General features: G+C 34.5%; 1 protein-coding gene across 1 annotated transcript in view; it reads right to left on the reverse strand.

The window, feature by feature from the left end:
* The window catches only part of arhgap15 (Rho GTPase activating protein 15), a 168,325-nt gene that overhangs the window by 52,311 nt on the left and 97,108 nt on the right, over positions 1-18,906 (reverse strand). Inside the window, exons 9-11 of the mRNA XM_066687728.1 lie at positions 18,388-18,510; positions 11,389-11,487; positions 5,489-5,566 (exon numbers count right to left, since the gene is read on the reverse strand). Coding sequence (XP_066543825.1) covers positions 5,489-5,566; positions 11,389-11,487; positions 18,388-18,510 — 300 coding nt within the window. The remainder of the gene's footprint in view (positions 1-5,488; positions 5,567-11,388; positions 11,488-18,387; positions 18,511-18,906) is intronic.

Below are 18,906 nucleotides of genomic sequence, written 5' to 3' on the forward strand. Positions count from 1 at the left end.
ATTAACATTTCACAACACATACAGCAAGATCTAGTAATCATAACATGATAGTCATATATCCTTAAGTCATTATACGGCATGCAGTATTGTGACCTGTTACTCTATGTATGCAATAGAGTAATACATATATAACTAATACTCTCTTTAACTGTTTATTGTCTTACATTTACGAGAAGATAATGCTCTACCGAAGGCCTAAATAAGAAATATAATAAATATATATACATGGAATATCATTTACATGGTAAATACAGCATGACAAGAATTTAAAATAACTAAGAAGACAAAAAAAAGAATAACAGAAAACAATTGAATGTTAAAATGATATTTATAAAAACACTGAGCTAATGAAATTATGTATTTTACAAATTGTCCATGCCCTTTCAATTCACTATCAATTGTAAAGTGTTCAAGACCCTGGTGGCATAACCCCTTGGTCATAATTCACATAGGGAGAAAAAAGCTATTGTAAAACAGACGGAACACACCATAATTAGTAGCTGGCAGCAAGCGCTGTAAATCTGTGCAAGTTCAGACCGATTTGCTTACATTGTTGCTCTGTTGAAAAATGATTCTATACATGTTAATGTTCTTGAAATGTCCCTATTGTACCTGATGTGCCAATAAACGCAAGCCAGCTGTATGAATTATGGAAATAAGATTTTTGCTTATGAAGAAAGCCTAGACTTTGACTTTATGGCAGGCCTGCTGATGGATTTAACATTGGAAATCAAACTTGGAGAACTAGAGTCAGTTCAGCACATTCATTGACTCTCTAAATGCTGTAATATTTAATGCTGTGAGTATTTAATTTGCAGGTAAGTGTTAAACAAATTATTTGATACTACAGCTTTATAAATACGTTGTCAAAACTAAAAAGTTTAAGAATGTAAAGTACAGGTCCTTACCCTATTGTCCTTATGTCAATACATTATATTTTTATCTTTGGAAGTTGGTGACCTCCATCCATCTACTAACAGAAACAACACATACACACACATCGGAAGGGATAATATCATATTAGAGAGGTTTCAGGTCCTTTGTCTTGTAGATGACATTTGAATTTGGTTAATCCTAACCATTGCTGTAATTATATAATATGGTAGAAAGTTCAGAAATGATTTTGAGAAAATACAACCATGCTTTTTAAAGTTTATGTTTTAGTATGTGGCTGACCATAACATACATCAGTGGCAACAGCAAACAAGACTATTAAGAGACAACTGGGATAATACTGGACACAAACTAAAAAAAAAATGCACAAGTATAAAAACTTAACATGTAATTTGTATAAATAAAATAAAATTATTGTCTGTAACTAAAACCGTACCCCTGACACAATAATGTACTGTATTCAACTCCTGTCATATTGTATAAAAAGTTACCTGTGGCTGATTGCAGACAATTTATAAGATTTATCCACCATGATGTTTTGATGTCACCACTGAGTCCTTAAGGCATTTTTCTGTTGTAACTAACTGGACCCAATCAAATCTTTGTAGTAGTCATCTATGCATTAGTCCATCTACCTTAATACTAAATAATTAGCACTATGCATGGCTCATTCTGATGTGTACCTAAGGGCAAACAGTTTTTTTTACAATCACAGTTTAATTAAATAAAGTTTTATTTATATTTCCTAAAGGAAGCATTACAGAATTATATTTGACGCTGCATAGTAAATACCTGATGAGTACAAGTGGTTAAATTGTCATCTACAGAGGCCAAGAAGCAGAAATATAGACCACGGTGCTGCTAATATGAACCGATGTCTCAAGAGGAAAAACAACCACGTCTTTAGACACCGTGAATCTCTAACTTGAGCTGGATTTGAACTGTGGCCTCAAGTGAAAAAAGTCATGTTGCTAGACCACAGTGTCACTCAGTCACAACTTCAGCCCTGGGGACAAATTATAAGTCTGTTTTAAGAGATGTGTCAACAGTGTTCTCAGTCCACATCACCAAAGAACATCTTGCTATGAGAAAGGCAGAAAACAGTCATAATCTGTATTAAACATAAATCAATGGATTACTACAAGTGGTGATTTGTATGTACTTTTTTTTACAGACAGACAGACAGACAGACAGATAGATAGATAGATAGGGCTAGAACAAATGAGACCCAACCGTTTCACCCAACCGCGAATCACAAATTACCCTATCCTGTTTAGATTTATAAATAGTAGAAAATGGCTTATAACATTAAATTAAACCACGATAGGCTTCAGATTTGTAGATTGTGATTTGTGATTAGATCAAGGATTTGAGTTGGTCTAGATCATAGACAGACAGACGGAGACACAGTCAGATACAATGATAAACATTATCGGTTTCTTACAAAGCACCTTACAATTAAAAATCAAGACATTTGTTGAAGCTTTTGTCAGTCTCACAGAGGACACCTGCAAAGGCATCCTCGGCTACATTAGAGTGTGCAACCAAATGGATATAATTCAGAAAAAAACCTCCTGTTGTTCATAATAATAACTTCTCTATGCTTTCAGGTTAACATCCCCATAATTAGCAATGATGTTTTAGAAGATTGTGTGTCTAATGTTAATCTGGAACCATTTAACATTTGTATCGGTATATCCGAATGCTACTTAAACAGCTCAGTGGATTGAATGGAGACTACACAGTAAAAACTAAATCCCTTCATTATCTTAGGTAGATTGACCATACATTTTGATTACCGTATGCTTTTCTTAATTCATCACATATGGAACAACCACTGATACGATTACAACAAAAGCATTTATGTTCATGTGATCAACATCAGTCAAACCATATTTTCTTGGAAATACGGGTTTAGATCTTTAAAACTGGATTGGAATTTACTCTTTACAATCATCTAGGCTTCATACATGCTTTGAATGTAGTAGAGAGGGGTCTTTCTTTCAATAATATGTATTTATGTATATATTTGAACTCTCATGTCCTAGTAGAAGATATGAATGGTTTAGTTTAGTTATACTTTTAAAACAATCATTAAAAACACTATATAAAACAGCTCAATATCACTTTAAATTGTTGATTCCACATTCCAAAGACATTGCATGCACTGTGGCATGGAATCCATTTTACATCGTTTTAGATTTGGTAGTTGTTAATTCCTTGTATAAGTATTGAAAATAATAACTGTACAGCAGAAATTGTTTCGAGTTAAGCGCTGTCAATATTGTGAAGGATGGGGTGATTATAAAGTAAATTAACAATACTTTTAAATGTGCATTCACTTATCTTTTCAATTAAAACCTTGTTAAACAATTGCACAGACAGTAATGGTAGCTCTGCAAAGCACTGATCAAGACAGCTTTCCTGTAATTTTTACCCTTCAAACAATTAATCAAGCAGACATTTTCCTCATCATTAAATTATCTAGTTAATATATTACATCAACAGATTTACATTTCTTTTTTCTCCCCATGCAATGCTTTTTTAAAGAAGGCATTTTTTCCTTAAAGTGCTTAATCTTTCTTGTTTAGGGTTAGCATTAGGACCATTTTAATTCATATTTCTTTCAGATTAATTAAAATGTATTATACATAAAATGATGCCTTAGATTGCCTTTTAAATTTGCACTATTAGTATTTATTGTTTTACATTATGACAGCCTTGTAAATTAAAACGTGACAGACTCAAACAAAACATTTAAAACATATATGAATACACGGTACTTTAAATACATGTGATATATCCTGAGGACAATAAAAAGAAAACATTACAATTACTTAGTTTTCTCTAGGCATTAGTATACAGCTAATGAAACCCCCCATGGATAATTGTACTTACAAGACAGGAATTTAAGTAAACTAAATTGCAATACATTCATTGAGGCATTTATTTTCTGCTATTAAAACAGGGATATTGGGAAAACATAACTCACTATGACGTTTAATCTGATTACTTTATTAATGTTGTCCAGGTTCATAGGGGGTTCCAAATGTAATAGATATTATTAATCAGAACAAAATTTGAGACAGCATTTAAAAGAGTAATCTCTATATATACATTACCCATTGGGGTTTTAAATTTCCCGGGATTCAATATATTATCCAGATATTTATATGACTTGGAAAACATATATTAGCTTTAGAAAAAATACCAACAATGCTGTTGTAAACACATGTCTTTGGCAACCATAATAAAGACAATGTTGAAACAGGCTTTGCATGAATTTAAACTGATGGGATATCAAGCTTTTACACTGAGAATGCATTGCAATATTTATTGGAATTTATTGAGGAAACTAGTCTTCTCAGAAGGATACCAGAAAGAGTACAAACCTTCCTGCTGCTGTTTATGTCATGTGCTGTGTGTCATCACTGTACATATAGGGCACCTTGTATATACCAATACAAAATGCTTCACAATCTCAAAAAAGGATAACTAGAAAGTAGAAGTACTAGTAAACCCGGCTATTTTATCCAGCCAACTTCCAGCACCAACTTTTAAGTTAATGTTTGCCATAACTTCAAATGTACCACTGTGTCACTGTCCTCAGATATGAAGCATCATTATTATGTTTTATAAGAAGCTGAAAAATCTAGTTTTATGAGATTTGTAAGTATGTTTTCTCTAAACACTTCAGACGGTTGACAAATTCGACTTGTCATTCCTGAATAAAGATTGTTAATAGATTAGACCATAGTTTACAATGATTTATGTTTTTCAACACATTCTCCAGTATTTTCATATGGTGTATGGGTTTTATAGAACTCTTATGCTTTAGCTTTTAATATGATTTGGTAAAGCATATCTAGCACTGTCTCTCATGTCCGTTGATCTCATGTAAACAGCATGTAAGTGGACTTGTCTATCTCATCTGTAGCGGGTTAATTGCTTAAGCTGTTTAAAAAGAGGGCTGATGGATTGACTATTAAGTGCTACTTCCTCTTCTAAAACAGCTACTATCTAATGATGGCTTTAGCAAACATAAGATTTGCAGTGCGGTCTGGACAACATCAGTTTCAAACATGTTCCTTTAACAGCAGCGAACAACTGTATAATCACATAATGAACAGGATGGTGGAATTAGCATGTATTTGCTTCTTGCTTTGTGATATTTTTGTTCCATCGGTACACTGACATTGGGTGGAGATTATGATACATGTGAGTGCCAAAAAAAGGGAAACAAATATGCTAGGGCTTCCAGAGAACTTTCTGTCCTGTGAGAAAGTTCTGGGCCGAGATACATTGGCAGGTGCCTTCAAAAAACAGTAGGCTCCCACCAGTTGGAAGACAAGTGGTACACAGACAGTATTCTTGATTCTTGATTATTCTGAGGTTTATGTATACTATATGTGTTTAACCATAGTTATTTACATACACAGTCAGACTTTATCTTAAAATATGTCTTAATGTAGATCTTTAGATAAGGACATATTTGTCTTTTGCTAGGTTATTCAGCTAATTAAATATAATAATAGTATTATACATTTGTAAATGTATAACGTTTGAGGGAGGGACAAAAATAAATAAATCTTACCTTGGTCAACTAAAAAACGCAACTTCTGAATAGTGGACAAATTGCCACTAACTCTGTAGATGCCATCAGCCTCCATACCTGGATACAAACAAGACAAGAGGTGGAGTGTGTTAATTCCCAAAATATTCCTTTAGTACACCTTTTTACAATTTAAACATATCAAGAACAATTAAAGAACAATAACAAAGTCATAAAATTATTTGCATCACAAATGAGAATCACAGATTCAATGTGCAAGTGTACTCTGACAAGACTGCTGATATTTGAAGTGATCTGTTATCAGATAGTCATGTTATTATTATTTTTTATAATAATAATACTAATACTTGTTATCTTCGCAAAATTACTTAATTAACTAAAAATAATATAAATGGTTAAAAGGGCGTATGAAATGTAAGTAGTACATCTTTCAAAGTAATTCGATTCACATCATTAACTGTGTTGGAATCATGAACTGACACTGGGCCTAGTGCTGTGGTTGGACTAAGACTCCATCTGGATCCCTTCCAGTATGACGGAAGTAGAAGATACTTAGAAAATTGCTACGATTATAGTGTTCACGTGCCATCGAACCTCTGTTCCAAGAACATGCGATACTTCAGCCAAACCAGACCAATAAGAGTTGGCGGACTTGGCCATTCTTTCATTGACCACATGGTCCGCTTAAGATTGGAAGCATTTTATTATTATGGAAATTAACCATGGCTCTGTATAATTTAACTGAGAAATGTTTTCCTTACTTCTTGTTTTTTAAAAATAAAATTTAAAGAGGGAATACCATTGAATGCTACTGTGGTTTTAGAAAATAAAACTGTAGTACTCTTTAATAAGTGCTTCTATAAGGAAACAATCTACAAAAAAAAGGTACTTCTAGTATCAATTTAAAATACATCCATACAACAGTCACTCATAATAATCATTACTTCTAAATATTAGCACACATCAACCCCAGTGCAGACTAACAAATGGCATTATGTGAAACTGTAGGACAGATAAGGTGTCACTAAATTAACTTATTACAAAGGATTTTATATCAAATTCATCAAGTGCCCACTTTCTGTACGCTGAAAATGTATAAATTAAGTTATAAAGCATATAACGAAAGTGACACCTTTTTAATTATACTTGTATTTAAACATTTTTCAATACAACCCCGTTTCTGATTTAATGAAGACTTCAGAATATGAGAAATGGCATGTAAGAATCCACCCACAATTTTATTCTGCAGTTTCTTGGCTGGGCTTGAGAAATGCAGGCCTCACATTTAAATATGAATTGCTGTGTAAGGAGATCTCACTGAAAATGCATTGCTCACTCATCACAGGATCAATGGGGAAAGCCTTTTCCAGTCTTTTAGCAAAACACTTGCAAATGCTTTATAAAATCACAAGAAATTAATTTCCTTTCGAGAAAAAAAAATCCACATGATGTGCCTTCCTGTCATCTGCGTACCATGAGTTACTGAGCTATTTATAGTTTTTTTTTCCTTTCCTTTTTCCTTTTTTATGGCTTCTGATCCATTTGATGTCCATCCAACAATGTTCAGGTGATTCTGATTAAGGAAATTGTAGATTGCAGGATGTCTCCGATAAGAACAGTTAAAAAAATCTTTTGAAGAAAATAAGAGGGAAGCATTTCCCATTAAATATTCAGTTTGATTACTTATGTACTCAGTAGCTGATTGCTGACCTACTTGAATTTAATTAAATAGATTCTCATGTTTCACTAGTTTAATAAACAAGGATATTTTTCTCATGTCAGACGTTTGAAAACCTTTAAGGATTCTATTGGTTCAAATCAATATATATATATATGTTCTGTATGGGTGGTGTTTCACTGCTACATTTGTAAATGAATACACAACAGTACCTCAGTATCACATGATGTGTACAGTATTTTATGCTTTTTTTTTAATAATCTTAAAACTGCAAAGATAAAATAAATAAGGTATTTTAAGGATACATAAACAGAATAAAAACTTTGAATTGGATAGACTACTTTACAACAAAGCAATTGTATTATAAGTTGATATATTGTAACTTCATATCGAGTATAAGATATGCATATTATCATATTGTGTGTAAGTATCTTACACCTAAAGGCAAGAATTTAGTCACTGTGCAATCTATGATTTTAAATCGGTCAGAGGCACAATAATGCATTCCCTATTCCCTAATTGTGCTCATGAAGGGAAGTCTGATTCGTTACATGTGACAGTGGACTGATAGTTCTCATTGTGTCACTTATTTTGGGAATCCTTTAGGCTACAGCTGATTTGAAAAGTAACCAAATGGTACAGGTTTTATTTTTAGTGTTCTCATTTAATATCATCATCAGTGGTAAAGCTCTAAGTTTGAATTTCAAGATGTCCTGACAGATATCTCCTTAATACTTTCATTATAATCTCATCAAAGCTCCACAACTGTTTTTCCTCTCTAATGCAAATCAAAGTATAATCAGTCGGTAGCTACACCCCTTGAATTGTGAACAAAATATTAAAGCCAAATTCAACTAACAATCCCCACCTCACAATTTGGCTCTTCTTATTAACACTGGTGCCTATTTAAACAAATTCATAAAGCAAACAATCAGAAGCTTAAAGTAACATTAATTAAATTAAAAGGCTGGTTAAAGGGATTCCCAATTTGAAATGTGTATTTCAGGAGTTGGATAAACATGATTGAGATATAAAAATTCAATTAATGACAAAACTCTGTCAGAGAGAGAGAGAGAGAGAGAGAGAGAGAGAGGTTCCAGACCAATTCAAATGCTAAGATCCTAATGCTGAATAACATTTCTGCTAAACGGAATTATAAACACATTACATTATTTGGGTTTCATAAATGCAAAAAGCAGCTATGCCACCTATCTATGCAAGGAGAGTGTTAAAAAATGTGTTAAAAAAAATCAGCTGTAGCTCTTGATAATTTGCCCTTGGCCCCCTGGTATCCTCTCTGATCAGTTTCCTTCCTGCTCGATCGTCCAGTTTGGAGGGACAGCCTGATCTAGGCAGGCTCTTGATGGTGCCATACACCTTCCACTTCTTAATAATTGTCTTGACAGTGATCGGGACCGTCTTGACCGAAGGGATATTTAAGGCCTTTGATATTTTTTTATATCCATCCCCTGATCTGTGCCTTTCAATAACTTTGTCCCAGAGTTCTTTTGAAAGCTCCTTTGTGCTCATGGTTGAGTCATTGCTTTGAAATGCTCTACCAAGCAGAGGGAACCTACAGGAACTGCTGAATTTATCCTGAAATCATGTGAATCACTTCAATTTAACACAGGTGGGAGCCACTTAACTTGGTGTGTGAATTTGAAGGCGATCAGTTAATCTAAGAGGCGTACACTTATCCAACCAAGCAATTTCAGTTTATATTTTTATTAAATTTTCTACAACTTTCTAGAATATTGTTTTTGCTTGAAAGTTGTGGGGTAGGTAAAAAAATAAAAATAAATTGTAATGCATTTTAATTACAGGCTGTTAGGCAACAAAAGGTGAATGTTTTAAAAGGGAGTGACTTTCTATAGGCACTGTTTATATATACAAGTCTTACAGAAGGTTCACATGCAGCACAGACCTGTTTGTTTTTTAAACGTTTTAGAAATAGGAATCGGTTGAGAGTATCACTTTAGGAGCACATTTTTCAGGTCACAGTAATTTTAACCAAAGATAACTAATTGTTCTAAGCAAACATTCTACTAAAACCACAAAAGGAATCCATTACACAAACATATAATTCATACTCATTTTTAGTGGGTTGTAAACAGTTTGGAATGGACACAAAATGGGACACGAATCAAAGTGAACATTTTGTAATGAAAAAGTGTTTGCCTCAAAAGGTCAGTCCCTCTGCCTGGCAAACTATGTGGAAAACCCTGGGAAAATGCTGATCACACATGCAGTGAGGGAATTTTAAAGCCAACAACCTCAACGTTTTTTTAAACAGACATCGGAACCTGGAACTGGATCCTGTCAAACAAAAAAATGTCAACAGAGAAAAAAAGAAAGAAAAACATCTGCTGAAAGATTAAACTGGGAAAGATAAGGCTTCATTAAGAATGGATTTTCTCCAAAAAGTACCAGGTATCTTGCCAAAACCTTTATGTAGACCAATGAACATCGACTGTTACTTACTATGCGATTTTAAACGATGCTCTTGTCTGGCTAGTTATAGACATAACTTATTGTACTAAATACTAATCACATTATCCTCGACATAGGATGATACTGTGTCTTTAAGTAAATAACTCAAGGCATCAATATACAGTTATAAATCATATAAAATACAAAGTTGAAAACACCTTTTTTTAACAACAGTTACTTCCTTTTGGCTTGCCCGTGATCAGTACATTGCATCCCTGCGCACAAAACACAATGTCTCTTTATCAGTCCCTGTACATCCTACGCTTTAGATACTGTACCCATGTACACTGGGGAGTTTCAGAGTATGTATGTTAACTTATGTTTCAAATTAATTTACAATATATGCCAATGAAATGGTTACTGTACAGCCATACATGCAGGAACATTTATAGTAGCCACCTCCACCCCCCATTTAATAATTAACAAGCATATGTTGTTTAAAGATGTACTTTGTTTAATTTTGTAACCAGTTAATTATAGCCTACATGTGTTAATTGATCAACAATGTATAAATCCTGCTATTCTGCCTTTGTGTAATTCATCATGACAAATATCTGGCAACCGAAACATTGTATCTTCGCCTTTATGTGTGTTGTTTTTTAAGACTCCACGCACATTTTCAGAAATTGACCAACATCATGTTTATGTTTTCATAGTTTTAAGCTGCCTGTATTTGTGTACTCATGATATAACCAACATCTAATGTGATTGTGATAGACCCTTAATATTCATAAGCTTATATGATTTCTAAATAAGCACTTGCATATTGAAAAATATCTGGGCACACCCATTTGCTTTCAAAATTTTAAAAGAAAATGTGCATTGCATACTGACAGGTGAAAAGAACAGTGTCACAATCTGTCAGACAGGAATTACACTGAATTACATGACCTAAAATGCATAAGCTAAAAAATATGAAAATAATAGACAGCTAGATAGACAGATGGATAGACAGATAAATAGAGATAAGAAGTTATAAGCATATCATCTGCCATTTTTACCATACACACTATGTGAGTCAATTCAACACATGATCCGTTTCAAGGAATGCAGAAAATAACATATTATATACACTGTTTAAAGGTTTACCATAAGAAATGTAGCTTTAAAAACAAACAAAAAACAACATGAAGGTCTTTCCTTTACATCTAAGTACAGTAGACCAATAACAATGGTTAACTCTTTGCCTAATAAAAAAGGATAATGTACAAAACAAACAAACAAAAAAATAACATTATCATGGCTTCTATCTGCTCTTTTTTTTGGATTAGGGAAACAAAATAACTTATAATACAATATATTGAGATATAACATAGGACCATACAAAAGTATAGCCCTAACCACCTAAAATAATAATCATAATCACAATAATATCAGCAATATATGTTAAAAATATCAGAAAATATTGAGAAACTGTATTAGGATTTCGTGTAAATGGTACATATGTCCATTTGGCATGTAGATTACATGATTCTGACATTTGTTTCCTATCCCATCCAGTTGTGACTTCAAGGTTTATCCAAAGTGTCATTTTTGCAATGACCTTCTTTGCCACATTCTTAAAAAAAAAAGCAAAAGACATGAGCCATGGTATTATCTAAGTGACACCTCTAGTCTGTGCAGGGCCATCAAGAGGAAATCCAGCCACATGTCTCTTCAAGGCAGCACACTGTAGTGTAACTAGCCATACAACACAGTCCTTCTGAAATCAAGAAGGCTAACCATCATGCATCAATGCAAAATTGTCACCTACCGTGCTTCTCAACAGCCTCCACACACTGCCTCACAAATGTTGGTGTTGTGGTTCCTTCACGTTCACAAAGGGTTGCTAAATGACAGCCAAACACTTGGTCTAAAAAGAGAATACATGTGATTAGCTGGGTGTACAGGTGTTGTGAAAGCCTCTCTGTCAACTGGAATACATTTTCGAATTTAAACTGGGATTAAATCACAACTTTGACCCACCCACTAATACAAAATTATAGAAGTGTATTCAGCTACAGCCTCTATTTTAGTAAGATGCTACATTCTTCTAATGCAACTGCTATGGTGTACACTTTTGTAAAGTTTGTACATCACAAATAACTTGAAAATAAATAGTTACTCTCCTACTATGCTTTTTTTGACATGCATGCAAAGTCAAGGCTGTTAAAAATGCTGTGAGATGTACAGTTTTTCATTAAGTATGGCAATTTAGGTATATTAAAAACACTAAAAATATACAATATAAATCTGACTGGGGGTCTAGTTAACAAACGAAGATCATTTTAAGTGAAATAGATAATATGTATTGATTGGTGAGTTGATGAAACTCCAAACAAATGTGATGCTAGTCTTGACCTTGTATAGTATTTTTTCCCCCTCACATAATTTATAACTGCTGTTAAACTATTTTAAAAATGATTTGTATGTGCTATTAAGGAGACTGTTTTTCATGAATGTAAACGATAAATGCCACTTGATAATAATCAAAACCAACTATGTTCAACTTTATTTTGTCTTAGAGTAAATAAACAATTTCTTCAACACAAAAAAATAAACAAAAGGCATAACATGCAGACCTTTTTCCTAATCATACAGGTTTGGGGTGTGGGAATGCCTAAAACCGTGACTAGACTTCTGTGTTGACATTTCTGTAAAGCTGCTGTTTCATTTAGTCCCTCACTGAATCAATTTTACCATCTAGGTTATATGCTTCCTCGGGCAAAATACACTTTCACTGATCCAACTGTTTTATAATACCTATTTATTAATTTCATTACTAGGAATACTTTTAAGTTTATTATAGTTGTAATACTTTAAACCCATATGATGGTTTTATAAATCCACACCTGATACTGATATTATTTAAATGTCAAACAGCAACAAACGATGCTCCATGGACACAAACAATATGTGACTGAACACTGTTTCACATATGCTACCACAACTTTGTTTATACACACAACATACCTGTTGTTCACTTAATCACAACACACCTCCTTTGAGAAATATTACACTATTAAGAAATATTTAGGCACAATTATATACGAGGAGTTTATACTGAGGCAGTGATTATTACCGAGTTTCTTTTTGACAATGTTTATCTGGTGAGTTGTTAGAAACAATGATCATGTTTTTTGTTTTTAAGATGTTATTATTATTAAAACTGCACTGAAGGTATTCAAATACCAGAATAGTATTATCATCTTTTTAAACTCCTCAGAAAATAGAAGCTTTTTTCTTCAATTGTTAGTAGTTCTAAGTGCTATTTAGTATACAAATTCCCAAGTCACATTGTTTACCGTTGAATAATAACATCTAATGATTAATCACAAACTCAATCTTTTATTACAAGCATTTTCCCATAGACCTTAGGGTCTTAAGGAAGGCTGTATTTAAAAAAAAAAAAAAAAGCAAACGCATTCTATTGCCATATATGCACTGGCTCTTTTTTACTCTTTTTCTCAGCTGTTATCAATTTAAACCAAGTGAAAACTCCCACACTCAGTCCATTTGAACAGTCAATTTTAATATCTCGGGGCATCTGTAGTTATTCTGCATCGGCCACAGAAGCAGAACTAACAAGTTAAGCTCTAACGCTAAGTCTGCATCGGGCTGGTAAAGCATACATCAAACAGAGACAGTTAGTCAATATTGGGGTATGGAAAATCAACAAGCTTTTTAAAGGAGCAGCTTATATTTTAATATTAGGCTGACAGTGGCATTCCTATGGCGGCACAATCTCCTGGGGCAGAGATTGTCATTTCTCATTTGTAGCATTACGAAAAAGGGGCATAAAAAACTGTCAGCAAGGCACCTTTGCATACAAAATGAATTCTTAAATTCTGGATGCAATGTGAATATTGGAATACATATATAACAAACACTTTCTCAAGTAGTATGAATACAATTTGGGAAACTGGGATTTCATTCGCAAAGTAAATACATGTTTGTTATGAATTCATTTACCTAAACACACACATGCATATACAGTTAAAACAGGGTATGCTGCCATACTGTATGTGATGGACGGAGAAATAGAAACCATTTAAACCTGAGAATCAGGAAGTTATCTGTATAATATTTTTTGTATATTTTAACACATAAATATAGTTGATTCCTGCAGACAGGGAGATGTATTGATCATAAATTAAACAATATCCAGAGACAATTCATGATTAAGTACAGCTAGACATGTTTTGAAAAACATCTTGTGTTTTACAAGTATTACTATTTCTTATGTCTATGAGAAAATAACATTTTAAATCAATGTTTATTTTAATAAGATGTCATCACCAACAAATAACAACAAATAATTAGTTTCAGTATATGTGTATGTGTGTGTGTGGTTTGCCAACTGCCTGATGAAGATGAAGCCAAAGAGAAAAGAAATGCTGAAAACAACGACACAGAAAATGTTTATTTGAAAATATAACACATTTTAATTATTTTGATCACTTTTATCCGTCATCATGCCTTTTCCCTCTGACTTTCCAATGGTTTTCATTGCTGTCATTCTTGCAATTTGGTCCTGATTAACAGAATCAAGGGCATAAAAAAACACCTGCCTTCAAGGGTTATCTGAAAATCTACAACTTCATTTAAACTTGTAGAAACCCATTGAACGTTTCTATCAGAATGATTTGCGTGGTGTGAACTTTTATGAACTGGTGATATACAGTGAGGGAAAAAAGTATTTGATCCCCTGCTGATTTTGTACGTTTGCCCACTGACAAAGAAATGATCAGTCTATAATTTTAATGGTAGGTGTATTTTAACAGTGAGAGACAGAATAACAACAAAAAAATCCAGAAAAACGCATTTCAAAAAAGTTATAAATTGATTTGCATGTTAATGAGGGAAATAAGTATTTGACCCCTTCGACTTAGTACTTGGTGGCAAAACCCTTGTTGGCAATCACAGAGGTCAGACGTTTCTTGTAGTTGGCCACCAGGTTTGCACACATCTCAGGAGGGATTTTGTCCCACTCCTCTTTGCAGATCCTCTCCAAGTCATTAAGGTTTCGAGGCTGACGTTTGGCAACTCGAACCTTCAGCTCCCTCCACAGATTTTCTATGGGATTAAGGTCTGGAGACTGGCTAGGCCACTCCAGGACCTTAATGTGCTTCTTCTTGAGCCACTCCTTTGTTGCCTTGGCTGTGTGTTTTGGGTCATTGTCATGCTGGAATACCCATCCACGACCCATTTTCAATGCCCTGGCTGAGGGAAGAAGGTTCTCACCCAAGATTTGACCGTACATGGCCCCGTCCATCGTCCCTTTGATGCGGTGCAGTTGTCCTGTCCCCTTAGCAGAAAAACACCCCCAAAGCATAATGTTTCCACCTCCATGTTTGACGGTGGGGATGGTGTTCTTGAGGTCATTCCTCCTCCTCCAAACACGGCGAGTTGAGTTGATGCCAAAGAGCTCGATTTTGGTCTCATCTGACCACAACACTTTCACCCAGTTCTCCTCTGAATCATTCAGATGTTCATTGGCAAACTTCAGACGGGCCTGTACATGTGCTTTCTTGAGCAGGGGGACCTTGCGGGCGCTGCAGGATTTCAGTCCTTCACGGCGTAGTGTGTTACCAATTGTTTTCTTGGTGACTGTGGTCCCAGCTGCCTTGAGATCATTAACAAGATCCTCCCGTGTAGTTCTGGGCTGATTCCTCACCGTTCTCATGATCATTGAAACTCCACGAGGTGAGATCTTGCATGGAGCTCCAGACCGAGGGAGACTGACAGTTATTTTGTGTTTCTTCCATTTGTGAATAATCGCACCAACTGTTGTCACCTTCTCACCAAGCTGCTTGGCGATGGTCTTGTAGCCCATTCCTGCCTTGTGTAGGTCTACAATCTTGTCCCTGACATCCTTGGACAGCTCTTTGGTCTTGGCCATGGTGGAGAGTTTGGAATCTGATTGATTGATTGCTTCTGTGGACAGGTGTCTTTTATAACGAGCTGAGATTAGGTGCTCTCCCTTTAAGAGAGTGCTCCTAATCTCAGCTCGTTACCTGTATAAAAGACACCTGGGAGCCAGAAATCTTGCTGATTGATAGGGGATCAAATACGTATTTCCCTCATTAACATGCAAATCAATTTATAATTTTTTTTAAATGCATTTTTCTGGATTTTTTTGCTGTTATTCTGTCTCTCACTGTTAAAATACACCTACCATTAAAATTATAGACTGATCATTTCTTTGTCAGTGGGCAAACGTACAAAATCAGCAGGGGATCAAATACTTTTTTCCCCTCACTGTAGGTAAGCAGTCCACATGAAAGCAGATGAAAAACTTATTTTTACGTTTGCATCCTTCTACATAATCGTTTGAGGTGTCATGGTGGTGGAGAAGCCACTGTGAAAAATTGTAAAAATAACTAAAATGGAATTCATTAAATTGCTGAACTTTGTAGGAGCATTACACTGTCAAAAGATGAACTTTTACTTTCTAGCTACCTTTTTATGTCCTTGACACCCTTCACCTGATGTGCTAGTCTTTTTTCACTAACAGACTGCCTTCAAAGTAATGTCTGCTGTGATGTCATGCCAAATTGTATTTTACAGCTGCTATTCATTACAGATGGGCAATATTACTGATATGGTCATAATATTACTGTAAGACTGACACAAAGATGACATGAATCATTTCAGATTTTATTTTAAAGTGCAGTTTTCATTGGCATGTCACTAACAGCTATATATAAATGTCATTTGACATCAGCCATAAACTATTATGAACCAGATTTGATAGTAGATTTTCACTGTTATCCACTATATGTTTCTTTCTGTATGTATCTTTTTCATGTCAGAAGTACTTAGGCTATACATGTTTGCATATTTGGATAAATGTGTTACTCATTCTTTCAAATAACCGGCTTGCCAACTCAAAGTACAAATATTTTTTAATTTAATTTACAAAATGATTTTTTTTTCTTCTCATATTAGGGAGTCTGATGTTTTGACATGTAAATTCACAGGACATAAGACAAGCATTAAATATTACTAATGTTACAATATACATACTTTTAAAATATATCATTTCCATTAGGAGTATAGATTTGGAACAAAATTAACAAGGCATATACATAATCTTAAATTAATTTAAAAATAATAACATTTTTGCAGATTGTGCTTGACCAATCATTGAACATTTTGGCCCCGATATTCAAAAGGTTTGCACATCGCAAATGGCCATGTTCAAAACCCTGATTTAAACTAACTGTAAGCAAGGCACAATATGGGGAGAGTGAGTGAAATTATGCATGATCCTGCTATATTCTAAGGTATGTGCCACTCAAAAAACAGGCTTGTGAAGCGCAAAATAACACATTGAAAAGGATGGCTCAACTCCACGCACAGCACTAGTCCAGCGGACAGCGACATTCCAGCACACAGTCAGCAATGGGAAGTGTGGGTCTGTTTTTAGATATGGTTGTATGTGTGCTGCACCAGAACAAATCCCTAACAGTCTTTTTGACTGAATGGAAATAAATAAATAAATAAATAAATAAAAAGGAAATAGGTTAGTAGCATGCAGCATGTCCGTGGACATTTGGACAGTAATGCTGCACTGTACATCTGGCAACAGTAACCCTGACATAGCTGACGATATGCTGAAGGGTGTGCCACCCTCGGCACACATATGAGGAGCTCAGCAATGAGCAAATTGTGTCCAGGTATCGTCTCAACTGAGACATGCTGAATTATCTATGTCACATGCTGCATAATGACCTGGTCAGAACAAACCTGTGTAGTGCTGCATTATCTGAACAGCTGATAGTGTCTGTCTGTATACTCTAGGGCCTGTCTGTCTGTCTGTCTGTCCCTAGCTACTGGGACCTTCCAGACAGTATCAGGTGATACAGTGGGATAACCCAGTCCGCCGTGTCCGCCACCTTGGCTGGTTCTTAACCGTTTTGCTGCAGAATGCTGAGGAACACATTCAATTCCCCAGCAGAGCAAGCAGGGAGGACACTGACTGCATCTACCTACAGGGGTGGAAGCAGCTGCCTTTATTAACCGAAAGGGCTACTACTACTACTACGGTGCATTTAAATGGTTGTGTAAATCATTAGGTGGAAAAAATCCCATTTAAACGCTCCACCATCATTTCAGGTTGTAACACAACAAAGTGTGAATATATATATATATATATATATATATATATATATATATATATATATATATATATATAAAGTACACACACATTCACATACAAGGAGGAGAAGGAGGAGAGAAACAGAAAGATATGCCCAAATTAAATTCTAGATTTTTGAGCCAGTGAAGAGCTCAGGAATTATACATTTTAACATTGCACTGCTAAGTTGCATTTTAAACAAAGGGTTTAAAAATAAATAAATAAATAAATAAATAAATAAATAAATAAATAAATAGGGAGATGCATAGAATTGGTCAAAGTTCTTGATCTGAATTTGGTGGTCAGTCAGTTTCTGTCTCTCTCTCTCTCTCTCTCTCTCTCTCTCTCTCTCTCTCTCTCTCTCTCATATACATATATTCCTTTATTACTTATATGTTCTTATTCATTTTGTAATTGTAATGACTAAACCTAAGTAAAGTACTATTTTGTACTATCCCAATACCAGCAGTTATTGTAAAACTAATTTAAACTTCCAATTCTTTATAATTTACAATGTTTTCATTGCAGATGCATGCATTAGTCACAGAGTAATCAAGACGAATTAAGTCTTAACTGTAATGCAAGTACAGTACACATATACACATGCCTTACCCCTAAACATCGCCTCACCTTTTATGATGCCTTTCTCCTGCAATGTCTTCATCGAAGGCCTCCTTGAAATGAACTTCTTCAGCCGGTTTTTTACTCCATTTTTATCAGCACTATCCGAAGAACTGTAGTTCAGCTTAAAAACTGAAAGAAAACAGAAAAATAAAACCAATTGAAATACAGGTCATACATGGTAAAGAAATAGACAGGAATCAGAACAACTGAAATAAACATTCAGTTTTGCAAAACAGGGGCATTTCCCATATTACTGATTGGCCTATGAAGTCACATTTCAATGAGATGGGGAGTATAAAAAAGTTTTTAGCATCGCATGTATCAAGAATATTTATATTAGTGTTGCTACTTAATCACAGATAGCGTTTGTAATTACCATGTTAATTTTGGTGGCAATTATTGAATAGGTTTAATTAGGCTAAGACTGTTCTACTGTTAACAATAATATGCAATTAAAATCATGATTTACTGAGATTTTTTATGCAATTATTATTGTATTATACTAATTTCACAGTCCTCGGTGTT

The sequence above is a fragment of the Amia ocellicauda genome, chromosome 16, assembly GCF_036373705.1.
Source record: "Amia ocellicauda isolate fAmiCal2 chromosome 16, fAmiCal2.hap1, whole genome shotgun sequence".
NCBI classification, from domain to species: Eukaryota; Metazoa; Chordata; class Actinopteri; order Amiiformes; family Amiidae; genus Amia; species Amia ocellicauda.